Source organism: Ambystoma mexicanum, chromosome 8 (assembly GCF_040938575.1).
Source record: "Ambystoma mexicanum isolate Mex_15411 chromosome 8, UKY_AmexF1_1, whole genome shotgun sequence".
In the NCBI taxonomy this organism is placed as follows: Eukaryota; Metazoa; Chordata; class Amphibia; order Caudata; family Ambystomatidae; genus Ambystoma; species Ambystoma mexicanum.
Genome location: NC_090929.1, coordinates 473,471,379 through 473,486,977, shown reverse-complemented (window position 1 = coordinate 473,486,977; position 15,599 = coordinate 473,471,379). Strand labels below are relative to the sequence as shown.

General features: G+C 47.8%; 1 protein-coding gene across 1 annotated transcript in view; it reads left to right on the top strand.

Moving 5' to 3' along the window:
- Positions 1 to 11,621, top strand: part of UBE2J2 (ubiquitin conjugating enzyme E2 J2) — a 283,129-nt gene extending 271,508 nt beyond the window's left edge. Inside the window, exon 7 of the mRNA XM_069610097.1 lies at positions 11,006 to 11,621. Within this exon, the coding sequence (XP_069466198.1) occupies positions 11,006 to 11,290 (285 nt within the window). The 3' untranslated portion in view covers positions 11,291 to 11,621. The remainder of the gene's footprint in view (positions 1 to 11,005) is intronic.
- The last annotated feature ends 3,978 nt before the right edge of the window (positions 11,622 to 15,599 follow it).

The window sequence follows — 15,599 nt, the reverse complement described above, 5'->3', positions numbered from 1 at the left end:
CCGTGGGAAACCCTGTTTCTGCACGCATGCCCCCCCCCCCCACCACCTCCCCGGTTGCCTCTCCTGTTGCGAGTCATCCGAACAGTGCCGATGCAGGATGATACTCGTCGCTCAGCTTGGCCGAGGCAGATTTGGTACCGAGACCTTTTCAGCCTGTCAGCGTCGCCTCCAGTCAAGCTGCTAGTGGTCACAGATTTGCTCACCAGAGAAGGAGGTGCAATCCTGCATCACGACTCTGGATCGCTGAACCCGAGAGCTTGGCTCCTGCAGCCCTAGAGTTTGGAGGATACAAGTTGCCGGCAGACTGCAGGGAAGTGCTTGCAAAGGCCAGGGTGTCGTCAACTCTTAAATGCTACGGTCACAAGTGGAAGCGTTTTGCTACCTGGTGCAGGTCGCAGAAGATCACCCCTCTGAGGGTCACGGCCCCACACATTCTTTGCTGCTTGTTGTCTCTGGCCAAGGCGGGGCACGCCTCCAAGGTGCATCTGGCTGCTATCTCCCGCTACACCAGGTCTCCAGGAAGGTCATCTCTTTGGTCCCACCGTCTCGTCAAGTAATTCCTCATAGGACATTCGATCTTTCCTGCCGGTGAAGACTTCTGCCCCGGCGTGGGAACTCAATGTGGTGCTGACTAGGCTCATAGGAGCCCCCTTCGAGCCTATGCATCAGGCTCCTCTCGTTCCTCTCGTGGAAGACGGCTTTCCAGAGATCGAGGCCCTATCCTGCAAGTAGCCGTATCAGACTCTGACTTTCCACGAATTGAGGGTGGTGCTGTGGACGCACCCCTCCTTCATGCCAAACGTTCAGTCGGAATTCCACCTCAATGAGCCTTTGGTGTTACCTGTGTTTTTTCCGAAGCCTTCGTCACCGGCTGAAAGGGCCTTGCACTCGCTTGCACTGGCTTGTGCTCTGAAGTTCTACGTGGCACATACAAAGAGTCTTCGGACTGCGTCTCAGCTGTTCGTAAACTTTGGTCCTGTGAACCATGGGAAGGCCTTATCCAAGGCTTCCATCTCAAGGTGGCTCTCCGACTGTATCACACACGGTCATCGTTTGGCCAACGGATTGCAGCCGGCTGTATGTGCGCCCATTCCACCAGAGCGATCGCTGCGACGACGGCGTTCCTATCTGGTGTGCCCCTGCTGGACATATGCATGGCCTCTATGTGAAGGTCCACACATACCTTCACAAGTTTCTACTGCGTCGACAGGGTTTCCAGGAGGAGTCCAGAGTCAGCCAAGCAGTGCTATGCAGCCTGTTCGCTTGAGATCAGTCTGTTCCAGAGGTAAGAGTTGATTGCTTCTGTTGAGCCTTGCCAGCTACCGTGGTGCTGTAATGTTGTATTGCTATGTATTCTTTATTCATGAGCAAGTGAATCCATGCCAGACCCCATGCTAGAGAAGGATCAAGTTACTTACCTATTGTTGTCCAGCAGCGGTCTGGCATGGATTCACATCTGAACCCGCTCTCCTACCCCTCTGCGGCTCTTCTTGGTCATAATGCCACTTAACGTGCTTACCAAATCTGAGGCTGGCTGACAGAGGAGGGGCTTAGGGAGGGGGCAGTCATTGGCTGGGGGCAGTATGACCCAGAGTACAGTGATTGGTTTAGAGCAGAAATACAGTTTGTTCGTGAAAGTGAAACTGTCTTTTCTTTTACCGAGGATTCCTGGCCAGACAGGGAATATTCATGAGTATATGAATCCATGCCAGACCCATGCTGGAGAACAATAGTTCTGATGCTTGTTAATCTTCTTAGAATCACATGCAGTTCATATAGTCTGACATCTAGTGGTAACCGTGGAATATTGCATCTTGTCTTTCGAGGATCGAAAGGGGACGTCGACATGGGCGTGCCTGTAACACTATTCATAAAGTGAAGTGTAGTGTACCCAAAATCCCTCACGTGTCAAGTTCCCTCAGATTGTGGTCTTCCGCCCAGCTAGCTGGCCGCCTTATGCAAATTGAAATATTGTTACATTTCCCGACCTTTTTCTTTTATCGTCCCCTTCTCGACGATTGATTCCTGCACCACAGCTAAAGAACACTCTTCGACGGCTGGGCTCCTGTCGACCGCGTGGCCGGGCCTTCTGGCCGGCCTATACAGTAGGAAGAGTGGGGTCTTGGGGATTTTCTATTCTTTTCAAGAATGTCTTTCCTTCTCCCCTCTTTGTCCCTTTTGGTTTTGCCGTTGCTTTTGAATTCCCGAGCTATGGACAGGACACCATTTAGATTTTGCCCTGTATGGGAAAATTCCCATGGAAAGACAAACACCGGCGGTGCAATAAGTGTCTTCCCCTCAATCACGATGAGGTCTCCTGTGAGGCCTGTAAGCTCCTACGCCCTAAGACTGTTAAGGAGCGTTGAGTAAAGCGGTGGGCAGCCTAAACTATGCCGCAGGCCCAGGGTAGCTCCCCCGCAGCCGCTGAGTGTGATGAGGAGATAAGCGACGAGCAGAGCGCCACTTCGGACACCATTGACCTTACATCGGAGCGCTCTCGCTCCACGACAACCGTCCCTTGCCCCGCTAGGCACGTTGTATGTTAGGCAAGATTTGGAGTAGTACCCTTTGGGTGCACTACAACAACCTTGACCTCCTGGCAATAGGAGCCCAACCTTTGGTATAAGTCTGTACTACACAGGTTGGTAGCGTGATTGAGCAGCCAGGCATATCTCAAGAGGGGTCAATGTGAGCAGTAGGAGAGTTACACAGAGATTCACAGTGACAAGTATTCATATAAACACATACACCGAGGGTTTCATGATTTAAACCATTATTAATTTATTAAACATTCAGTTTGAGTAAGCCTTCTTCAGAAGGGGTAATATAATAGTAATACACAAATACACTCAAATACACACTCTTAGTAGTTCTAAATCTGTAAGTACCCCTTTGGGATGGCACACAGACATTTCCTACACCCTCAGGTGACTTAAATAGCTAGGACACTGTGGATGTTAATATATCACTGTTGCATTTAGAACAATACTTAGGAACATGTCAAAGATAAAGGCTATTAAAACAAAACAAGAGTTCTCACAAATATTCTGAAAGCAGGAAAGTACTTTTGTAAACCCCCACTGCAAAATAAGTTAACCCCTTCCTGGAAGGAAGACTAAACACAAAGTCAGAGGGAAGAAGAGTCCTTCAGGGAGCCAGGCCATGCCAAAGTCAATTGGGTAAAAGTCTAGGTGAGCTGAAGCACTTCTTAAAGGTAGGTAAAAGTCTTGCACAATGTTTTAGAAGTCTTTGTAGAAAAGAAGAAATCAAAGCAGGGCCACAAGCTGATTAGGCTTTTGAGGTAAAGAAGTTGTTAGCAACTCTACAGAAGTAACCAAAACAAGTGTAAACTGAGAACAAGTGAGGCTACACAACAAGAGGTAGAGTACCATTTGTGTTCCTCGGCCTCAGTCATGGGGACAAGAGGGAGGACCTCTAGAGGACTCCTGCACTGCAATGGGATGATCTGCGACAGAAAAGTACCAACTTCTATTCAGTGGCATTTTGCGGTTTCAGCTCCTCCCGTCTCAGCAAACCGCACCACTGTGGTTCTTCGTCGAGTTGGGCTTTCCTTGCATCTGGGGTCCAGCACTCTGTTAAGGTGGCTCATGCTTGGTCAGTCCTGCTTCCTGGGAGACCAGAGGATCTTCCTGGTGCTCTTGGCCAACTTAAAAGCAACGCACACAATCTGGTGTTCCTCTCCCCGACGCTTCGGTTCCAGCAGCAGCAGAAATGCAACCAGCTTCGAGAGGATGTCCAGACGTGCTTACTTTGGAGTTGATTGGTCCCACCAAGTCAAGGGGGAGAAGTCCTTGCAGGGCTTCTCTAGTCGAGGCGAATTCGGAGCTTCAGCGCAGCAGCAGGGCTTCACTGTGTAAATCAAAGTTCCAGGAGTTTCAGCAGGCGTCTCTTCCAGTTCTTCTTCGAATTCCTTCGTCCAGTGGTCGACTCTGCCTTCCACGCCAAAAAGCCTCGCCTTTTATGCAGGTTTCTCCCATTCATTCCAGTCTAGCTGTCAGTCACCCAGCAGGGTAGTTGTCCTTGCCGGACAGCCAGCCATCCAATCGCCTAAGAGTGCATTCCTGTCTCCTAGGAGACTAAGCACAGGGAGTTTCGGCACCTCCCTCGCTTCCTGCCCCTGCCAGACACCCTGGAACCAGAGGCCTTCTTCACTTGTGACTCAGCCAAAGACAAAATGAACAAAGGGGCCAAACCTGGTTTGGCGTGCAGAGTAAATCTCAAGAATGACCTTTCCACAAAGAAATGGTGAAAAAGAAGACCAGGGCCATTTTGACAAAAATGACACCCTTGGGTGCTTTACTGCAGCTGCAAACGCAGCCTGCGGTAAAAGCACACCACTGTAGTTTAAAAGTAAACCACTGCCACCAACCATTCATCAAGGAAACGGTAACATACAAATGTTACATGAGAAACTAGACAAAGGGGATACAAAGTAACCCCTGCACCACCCTATTGTAAGATAGTATGTTCTGGGTCTAAAAAGTTACAATGTAAGTAGTCAATTTCACTTCACTGCTCTTGGAAACAGTAGTTTATCCAAGAGAATGTATTTAAACCTTTGGGAAATGTGAAAGACTTCCCTGTGCCACTGCATTGAAGGTGCTGTGTGTCACAATGTAAAATATGCCACCTATGGGGTTTGTCAGACTCCACACGCCAAAAGAAACACATTGTTTAAATCATAGAAAAAATACATGAGTGGGGGAAAAAAGGGTCTCACTCTCTCCAGGTAAAAAATTAAAGTCCTCAAAATCCGGCAAAGGTGCTGGGGGTCTCTAAGGTAGAGAGGAATTAGCACATTTCTGAGAATTCTCCCTAACACTGTAAGTCCTGCTATGGGGAATGTACATCCCGGCGACAGGGACGCACCCAATACTCACACAAAGTACACAACCCCCGGTTCCGCCTCAACGGTTCAGTCAAAGCGGTTCAAGGCTCCAACGGGTATGTCGGATATTTCGACGGCACCTGCTAATTTGCATGATCGGCAGCCCTCCCCCCAACCGCGAAAGCGTCATGCGTCCGGGCAGTCTAAAAGTAAGGGCGCCAGCACCAAAAGCCATGGGGACGTCCAGACGCCTCGGAAGAGAACGCTGACGCTGCTTAAGGCTCCGGTTGCATTGGAATCTACCGCACAATGGCCTACACAGTCCAAACACCTCCCTGTAACGCCGAACATCAGCGAGAGTATCGCTAAGATCGTTTCGGCGGTTAAACAAAAAGACAAGGCTAGGGACACGTAGAAAGATACGTCGAAATGCCAGGAAGGGCTGAAAGATTACTCTGAGAGTCCTCTATCGTTATCTAAGACTCTTGTTGAGAAATCTCGACGTTCAAGGGAGGAGGATAATCAGATCATCAGGAAGAGCCCTTTCCTCCTCTAGGCTCCTCTGGCTCATAATGGACCAGAGAGAAGTTTGAGGGTTGCATGAACAGGCTGGAGAAGTTTGTAGACTTTTCTGAAAGGTTTGCTCCTAAGAGGTCGTGTGAAGAGACCCCTTATACACCAATGGCTAAGTTCCTGAGGACTGGTTTTTGACCTCACTGAAGGAGTTCCTGTTGACCTATACATACAGGATGATGATCCCTTTGCTGTAGATCCATTCATACAGGATTATGATCCCTTTGCTGATTATGCAGATGACCCTACTGATAACACCCAGGGATGGGAGGACGACCAGCCGGTAGATGATCCACCCTGACCCCTTATGTATGGACTCTTCCCCCGTCACCACCATTATGTCAGGCATCGGCTGTTGATGACCAGATGGCGTTTAATGCCATCTTAAAGAAACCAGCCGAATACTTCCAAATTGCCACCCAGGAAGCAGTGCCAGATTCAGATTTTGTTGAAGACATTTTAAAGGAGAAGCCTCCTGCCAGTAAGGCTATCCCATTACTTACTTCTAATAAAAGACGGATTGCTCCTTCATTATTAACGCCCTCACAAACCAGGGCTGTTAATCCACAGGTGGAAAAGCTTTTTCGCCCTTCTCCTGCTGCCCCCCTCTACATTAGGGGGCATGCCACCCCAGATTCTCTGGTTGTTTACGACAACAGGGAAGAGGGCAGGTGTCCCCTTGTCCACAGGTGAGGCACCGCCCGACAATGCAAGAAATGGTATGCTCTGGGGAAAAAGAATCACTACTGCAGCAGCATACTCCTCCCGCATAGCCAACAACACTACGCTGTTGGCCAGCTACTCGGATGTTCAATGGAACCTGCTGCAGGAGGGCCTACAGTAGGTCCCTGAACTGCTGTGTACTCGCCTGCTTACGATTGTATCTGAGGGTAAGCAGGTGAACCACAACATTCTCAAAAATACTTTAGATGCTGCTGAAACGGCGGGAAGGACTTTAGCCGAGGGTACCCTGCTAAAACGTCATGCCTGGTTGAAGAACTCCGGGTTCAAGTCGGAGACTCTGGTGTCCTTCATCGGCAAGCCGGTGAAGGACTCCAACCTGTTTGGCAAGGCTGTTGATGAGGCGCTGGAATCCGCAAATAAGCAACACGAGACTTTGAAGACTTTGAACCAAATTACTCAGACACTTTCAACCGAGAGGGGGAGGTTCTAGTTGCTCCTTTTGTGGGCAATCCTACTTTTGCCCCCTCACAACCAATGTGGTTCCGGGAACGATTGGTCCTCAGGACAGAGGTCTACCTCCACTACCCCCTATCCACCTACGGGGCAACACTGGGAATGGAAAGGGTCGTAATTCCGCCCAGAGCCTCCCCGGTCTTCAGTCAGAAATGAATTCAGACTCTGGTCCCCTCCCATGCCTCCCCGGTCGGGGGGGGGGGGGATGTATAACATCATTCCTGCATGCATGGGAGGGGATTACAACAGACCAGTTGGTGCACAAGACCGTCGCCCACGGTTACTGCATCGAGTTCAGCCAACCACGTCGATTCAATCCTCCGAGATCACGACACCTAACACCAGAACACCTGAGGATCCTGGTGCAAGAGGTCGAGATCCTGCAGGAAAAGGCGCTATCAAAGTCGTCCCTCTTCTACAGGTAAACAAGGGTATTTATTCATTGTACTTCCTTGTACCCCAAAAAAGGATCTCACCATGCGCCCTGTGCTAGACTTGCGTCCAGCGAACAAATTTGTCAAACCTCAAAAGTTTCGGATGGTAACGCTGCAAGAGGTAATTCCTCTGCTAACGCAGGGGGATTACATGGCAACATAGGACATGAAAGATGCATACTTTCATATTTCAAAGTTGCCAGCGCCCAGGAAATATCTAAGGTTCATGGTAGAGGACAAGCACTACCAATTCAAGGTACTTCCCTTCAGCATTGCCTCAGCCCCAAGGGTGTTTACAAAAGTACTGGCAGTGGCAGCAACACACCTGCGCAGGCAATCCATCCGAGTTTATCCTTACCTCGACGACTGGCACATAACAGGGGCTTCCTACAGAACATACCCACAAGACGATAGATCTCTTATTCAGTCTAGGATTCTCCATAAACGAGAAGTCCAGCCTAGACCCAAGCTAAGTCAAGCAGTTTCTGGGGGTCCTAATTCGGACAGAAGTCCTCGTCTTCCCTTCCAACAAGAGGGTACAAAACATGCTTTTTCAGATTCCTCAGTATGTAGCCAGTCGAGAGGTGATGGTACGCAAGGCCATGCGACTGTTAGGAATGAGGGCGTCCTGCATTTACTTGGTTCCTCATGCACATTTGTGCATGCGTCCCATGCAAGAGTGGCTCAACAGCCAGTGACGTCAGGCCAGCGGACAATGGGACAATCTAGTGGTTGTCTCGGCAGCCCTTGTTCTCTCTCTGCATTGGTGGTTGAGGGAAAACCTCTTGAAGGGGAAAACCTTCACCACCCCGCAGTAGAAGCCACTCTCACGACAGACGCATCTCTCACAGGGTGGGGGGGAGGGTCACACTTCCTTCAGCAGATGGCGCACACCGTTTGGTCCTCAGCAGTAGTGTCCAACTACATAAACCTGCTGGAGCTGTTAGCAGTATTCAAAGCACTAAAGGTCTTTCAGACACAGATTCAGGGGAAGACAGTCTTGATTCTCAGACGGCACCACGGTCATGTTCTACCTGAACAAGCAAGGGGGCACTCACTCTCCAGGGCTATTCAAACTGTCCCAGAGCATTTGTAAATGGGTTCTCAAACACAAGATGTTCCTGTTGTCTCAACACGTTCCAGGGGAACTCAATCTTCTGGCGGACGTGCTCAGCAGAGACTTCCCACTGCCCTTAGAGTACAAATGGCGACTATACGAAGACAGTGGGCCTCATTACGATCGTGGCGGTCCGGAAATAACGGTGGCGGTAAACCCGCCGCCACCGTTGTTTCCGGACCGCCTGATCCCGACCCCTGCAGGCGGGAGGTGATGTTCCCGCCAGGTCTGACCTGGCGGGTTTAACACCGCCCGCCTGCAGGCGGACGAGGAAACACCGGCAGCATTACAAGATGCTGCCGGTGTTTCCATGATCCTGATTCCCATTGAGTCCCATAGGACTCAATGGGAATGGGGATTTACACCATTCCGCCTCCGTGATTCCCGGAAAACCGGGGTTGTGATGCCCCGGTAATTCCGGGAGTCACGGAGGCGGAATGGTAATACGAGTCCGGCGTTAACCAGGCGGTTTTACCGCCTCGGTTAACGCCGGACTCGTAATGAGGCCCATTGTCTCCAATGTTTTCGCAGAATGGGGCTTCCCAGAGATCGACTTGTTCACAACTCTGGAGAAGGCACAATGCCAAGATTATGCCTCCAGGTACCCTCAGAACCGATCCAAAGGGACCGGTCTCTGGATAACATGGTCAGGAAAATGTGTTTGCGCTTTCCCCCCTCCCCCGACTGCCCTACTCAACAAGATCGTGCACAACATGCACCAGGAACCAGCCACGATGATATTGGTGGCCCTGATGTGGTCCCGCCAACCCAGGTTCTCCCATCTAATGGAGATGTCACCCTCTCCTCCAATGAAACTGCCTTACCCATACAACATGTTATCGCAGGACAGAGCGGGGGTGGGGGGGAACACTTCATCCATGCCTGGAAACTCTGAACTTAGCGGCCTGGCTCCTGAAGTCAGAGTTCGGGCACCTCCAACTTCATCAGAGATGCATGGACATACTTAGGGAGGCAAGAAAGCCTAACACTCGATATTGCTATTCCAGTAAATGGAAATGCTTTGTCATCTGGTTCAATTCCAAGAGCATCAATCCCACTGACTGCTCACCTACCCGTGTTGTACCTGACCACTTACTAGACTCAGGCCTGGTGTTTAATTCCCTGAAGGTTCACTTAGCTGCACTCTCCGCCTACACTACGTCCCAACAGAAGGGGTTGTGGTGGAAGATGCCATGGAAGGGGTTAAGAGGATGCATCTCCCCCCTATTTCTAACCCGGTTCCCGGATGGGACTTAAATGTGGTATTGACCAGACTTATGGGGTCTCCTTTTAAACCTACGCATAATGCAAGTCTCAAAGCTCTTACCTACAAGACCGCCTTCCTAGTGGCAGTCACTTCAATAAGGAGAGTCTGGGAACTACAGGCCCTTTCAGTTCTAGACCCCTTTGTTACATTTCACAGCGATAAGGTGGTTCTGTGCACTCACTCTCGATGTGCGCCCTAATTTATTTCCAAGTTCCATGTGAACCAGTCTATAGAACTGCCAACTTTCTTCCAGAATCCCACTAGCGTGGCGGAAAGACGGCTACACACACTAGATGTGCACAGGGCAGTTATGTATTAACTGGAAAGAACTAAACCACTAACAAAGACTAACCAGTTTTTCGTTTCAGTGGCAGCTGGTAGAGAAGGGTATACTGTCTCTAAATCAGCCATCTCAAGGTGGATTGTCAATTGCATCACACTCTGCTACACTCTTGCCAAGAGAGACCTGCCCTTCAAGCCTAGAACACACTCTACCTGGGGCACTGAGGCTTCCATAGCACTCATTGCAAATGTTCCTCTCGAGTCCATTTGCAAAGCGGCAACCTGGAGTTCTGTACACCTCTTTACAAAACACTATTGCCTAGATACTCACTCTTGGTCCGATTCCCAGGGTGGGACAAGCAGTACTAAGAGCTCTTTTCACTACTGTTCCTTCTCACATCCCACCTCCAACACTGGGTACTGCTCGCTAGTCTATGCACAGCATGTGATTCTAAGCAGATTAACAAGCATCAGAAGACATGCATTACTTAACGTAATAACATTTCAGATGATTGTATCTGCTTAGATTCACATGCGCCCACCTGTCCTCCCCGCTCGGATGGAAGGAACATAGATATCTTACTACTATTCTCTTTTCTGTATTCACCCGCGATAGTCGCAAGGCTCCCTCACGGCAGAATAAATACAATCGGAGGGACCTTGGCGCGTGAGGGATTTTAGGTACACTACACGTCATGTTAGGGTTAGTGTTCTAGGCACGCCCATGTCGACGTCGGCTTTTGATCCTCGAAAGACAAGATGCAATACTCTGAAGTTACGACTAGATATCGGACTATATGTACAGCATGTGAATCTAAGCAGATACAATCATCAGAAATGCTATTACGGTAAGTAATGCATGTTTTACAGGTAAGTAACTTATTCCTTTTCTCAAGTCAAGATGAGAAGTGTGGTCTGCCATTGGGGTAGCTTAGAATTCAGAGATGGTGTCTGCCACAGTGCCCATTTGGACATGAGTCGAACACTGTGCCTGCCAATAATGCTTTTGTCTTGTAGATCAGATTTGCTGCAAGTAGCTACTTGTTTATGGTGCTTTCTTCAATATTCATTCTGGCTGTCCACTTTCTAACAATATGCACCGGCTCATTCAGACTCCTTCCCCTTTCAAAAGGAACACTTCTAAAAAATGTTTCACAAAAATTTCGGACACATATGAAAGTTGCATGGTCTAATGATTTGACAGAGAACGTTTTCACTGTGTGGGCAACATACTCCTTCTGGTCACATGTATTAATGACATGCATTAATCTTTTTTTCTGTTATAGGAGATCAAAAGAAAGCAGAAAGCACATGAAGACCTAATCAACCGACCTCAGACTCTTCCTTTGCCAGATGTGGTCCCTGACTCTGAAGTTCACCACGGCCAAAATGGCGTTGCTCTGCTCAATGGGCATGGGCTCCTTGTAGCTGGCAATCACCCAGGCCTGCAGCAAGCCAACCGCAACCATGGACTTTTGGGAGGTGCCCTCGCGAACTTGTTTGTTATTGTGGGCTTTGCCGCCTTTGCCTACACTGTCAAGTATGTGCTGAGGAGCATAGCCCAGGAATGATGCCTGGGGAAGCGGCAGAGGCACATTCAGAGACCAAATTAGTGATAGTTATGGACAGCAAGCGGGAGGCAAAACGGTTGGAATCTGGGGGCACCAGATATTGACATTGGGGTTAATAACTATTTGTGCGATTGTGATCCAGGTAAAACGTTTTTTTTTTTTTCTTTTTAGAAATGAGGCGTGTTATTTCTTTTTTGAGGGGGGGTGGGTGTGTCGGCTGCTTAAAAAACTTGTGTTGCAGCTTATAAATATTTGTCATACATTAACTACAGTGTTTGTCTATGGTTGAATAGTGGACACATCGGAAAACAAATAAGAAACCCGGATGCTATTTATTGCTGCTCTGCATGATTACTTCAGTGTTTTTAGATTTACATGAGGCCTTATTTTAAAGTAAGAGACCATTTTATAACTTTAGAGCATTTAAAAAAAAAAGCATCTAATCCAGAGGATGGCCCTTTCTTTGTGTTAAATCCCCTAGCCTTCTGAACAACCATCTGCTTTGTCAACTGTGCTTTAGGTAATAGCGCAGACGTTTGATCCAGGAATCTGGGATTTATGGCCTTTCCCTTCAAATTTTATTTGCATTTAACACTGCAAGTTCCTTTCGTTTCCTTTTGGTTTATTTCTCTGCGATTCACTATTTAAATGTTTTTGGCTTGATGGTTACAAACTGGAAAGAAACGGAGCAAGTAATTGGGGGTGGGGGGAGGGGAAAGTTTGGAAAGACTTTACAGAGCTGACCTGGTCACAGGGATCTGGGTGACATGCAAGTTAGCTCTTTACTGAAATTTCAAGACATTTCTTGGATTCTATTATCTAATTTGACAAAATATGTAAGACACTTCAGGGTAGCAGTGCATTTTAGTGCACTTTCGTGAATTGACTGTGAATGTGTGTACTTGTAATGCAGATATCGATCATCTTTTTGACTCTCCAAATGAGATTGTAGATACAATTGGGGAGGGAGATATTAGAGCTGCAAATGTGTCACCAGGAGGCTGCCTACACTATAGCTTAATTAATAAAACGGTTAAGGACCTCCATAGTGATTTCAGCAACACAAAAGGTTTAGGCTGTAAGGTTTAAAATAATCCTAACCTCTGGCATTGCTCTGGGAAACCCTCCAGACCATCATTCTTCACCTGCCAAGACATTACAGAAATGGGAAATGTCCTATGCAAATCAGGCATGACCCTACCACAAAAGGGGGTAGTAGAGCCCAAACTGCTTGGTCCATAGTGATGTCATTAAATGAAATGTGTGCATTTTGTAAAATAAGTATGCGACAACTCTCAGGCCCTGCCTGATCTTAACTGTTTCTAGGCTGAATAGTGGTCTGTTATTTTGTAGTAATTTGTAGCATTGAAAGGGCTAAAAGGCTTCCAGTGGCTCTGGAATTTTACCTGTGCAGCGATGGAAGCAATCCCCTGACCTAGGGAAAGATGGAAGCCCTGCTACAACTGCATAGTTTGTGAATGCAAGTGTGCTGTAGTAATTTGTTTCATCCCTGGCTGGCTTCCAGTGCTCAGTCCCTCAGTGTTCGGGCGATCCGCTGTGCTTTACATAAAGTATTTATCTAGATGACCTGTTGAAGCAGCTATGCTTTTAAGGTGTTTCCAAATTCTAGGCTGTTCTGGAGACTTCATTCCAGTGAGGGAGTTCTAGAAAAGGAGTCCTGTCACTGAGAAGGCCATTTTATGCTTGGAATAGTCTACCTTGAATGCTGCATGAAGTATGCCAGGTAGGTGAAAGTGTTTATGAAAGGAGTGAATCTCTTGGGTTCACAGGGAAGGTAAAGAGATGTACTGGAAGTGAGAGTCGGAACCTTAACATGTATTCTGGCTGTCACTAGGCGCTTGGAAAGTTCCCTTCTAATGCTTTAAATTGAGTTTAACTGCCTACTACAAGACCATGCATGCTGCTTCGTTAGGATGCTTCCGTAAAACAACATCCACGAGAACAAAATTGCACAACATGGCAACCACCAGTTTGAGGAAATTGGTAAGTAATTGTTCTGCTTTTTTAAGGGATCTTCTTTCAGAGGGTGCTGGACTTCTTTGTGGTGAAATATTGATAAAAATACATCCTGAATGGGACAAACTTGTTTAGAAGTGTGTTGTGTTCACAATTTGCATACAAATCTCGGGTTTGTTCTCAGTTGACCTTGGTTTTTTTGTTGTTAAGACGGTCTTTGCCAATACATATACATCCATCAAGTAGTGTCTCAGTTAAATGAGTCTAGAATAGTAGGACCTGGCTCTAAACGAAGACCTATTGAGTATTGTCTGCATAGCATTCACAAAAAGGTTTGTAGTTGTCTGCAGGGATGTGCAGATAAATGAGGAAGGATGTGGATGAGAGTGTGAACCTCTGGGGCTCCATAGTATGCATTTGAGCGAGTCTCGTATATGATGCGGGCTGACTTTTTCCCGATGCTGTTGATTCAGTTTTTTTTTCTTGTATTATAAAATGTAAAATATGTGAGGTAGTTTCCTTTGAAACTAAACTAAGTGGGTGCCGATGTGGTTGTGCCAGAATGTGCAAACCAAATTGGAAGAAACTAGCCCTTCTGTTTTATATGTTGCCTCCAAGAATGCCATTCGTGAACAAGTTCTGTCCATAGTGTGGCATATGCAGTTATCCTCTTAGCAACCATGCCCCCAAATCTCTCATTACCTTAGGGTGTGCTAAGTATATGAGAATTGATGAATTGATCTAGGCCTATAGAAACCCGTTTAACTACTAAGCGTCCCAGAGTAAAAATAAAAGCGGTATCCAAGTTGGCTCCTACAATACAAAACAACCCCAATGTCGAACTGATATTAAACAAGCACTTACTGGTGCAATTACTACATCCCCAACTACTATTGAAACTTATTTTATCTAACAATCTTTATTCATGACCAACCCATCTGATCTGACAAAATTTGGATTGCCTGGAAATGAGAAAAATACCAATATTCAACACCCTATAAACAACCCTCAACAATCAGACATGTAATTTTGCTTCTGATGCTTGTTAATCTTCTTAGAATCACATGCTGTGCATATGGTCCGACATCCAGTGGTAACTGCAGAGTATTGCATCTTGTCTTTCGGGGACCGAAAGGGGACGTCGGCATAGCCGTGTCTGTAACACTATCTCTATCGTAATGTGTAGTGTACCCAAAATCCCTCACGCGCCGAGGTCCCTTAGATTGTTTTTTTCTGCCCAGTTTACTGGTCACGACATTGCGGAGCTCTTCATAAGAGACATTGTTTATCCTTGTTTACCAACTTTGTCGGTTTATTTCCCTAAAGACACTTCGACGGTGCTTTAAGATACGACGAAGACTGCGGGAACTTTTTACAATGGTGGACCTTGATGCCTCAGATCCAGCGGCAGAGTCTTCCACGTGGCCGGGCCCTCTGGCCGGCCTACACAGTAGGGAGAGTGGGGTCAGGGTGGTCATATCTTTCGCTATGTCTCTCCTCTTTCCCTCTCTTTACCCTCTAGGTCTTACCCTCTAGGTCTGGTCATCATTTTCATTACCTTTCGCTATGGAAAGAACACCATTTAGGTTTTGCCCCTCTTGGAGGGTCAGATACCCGTGGAAAAACAAGCACGAGAAGTGCAATAATTGTCTGCCCCTTGACAAAGACGAAGCACGGTGCGCGGGTTGTAGACTCCTTCGACCCAAAACTCTTAAGGAGCGCTGCGTTAAGTGGTGGCATGTCGCGGGCTGTATTTTCTTCCCCCACCGCCGCACCCGCCGAAAGTGTCGGGGGCACCAGTGATGACCATGCATCCGTACGGGATGCCATTGACCTTACTACGGACCCTTCTAGGTCCGCTATCCCGTTCCTGACCCCTCCAGGCCTGACATGAGTCACGCTACGGGGACAACATCCGGCGACGGGGGCGCTCATAAAACCCACACTAAACAAACCACCCATTCCTCAATTTCGACGGGTTCGTCGAAACGGGTGAAAGCGCCAACAGGACTGCCAAAAATTTCTACGGTTTCCTCTGATCTTGTAGATCAACAGCTTTCACCGCATCCGCAGCAGCGTCTTGCGACTGTGCTTTCGAAAACTAAGGGCGCTACCTCAAAATCACATTTGGGCGGCGAAGCATGCTCATCCGACCCTCCGATGCCCCCAATGACCCCTATGGCCCCGGTAGGACAAAAAGCTACTTTTAGGACTTCTGATCAATCGGTAGGCGAAAATCCTACCTCTAGACCTCATTCTTCCTCTAGGCCTCCTTCTACTGCTAGGCCTACGGCAAGCCCCGATTGCCCGGACATTGCGAAATATTGTGAGG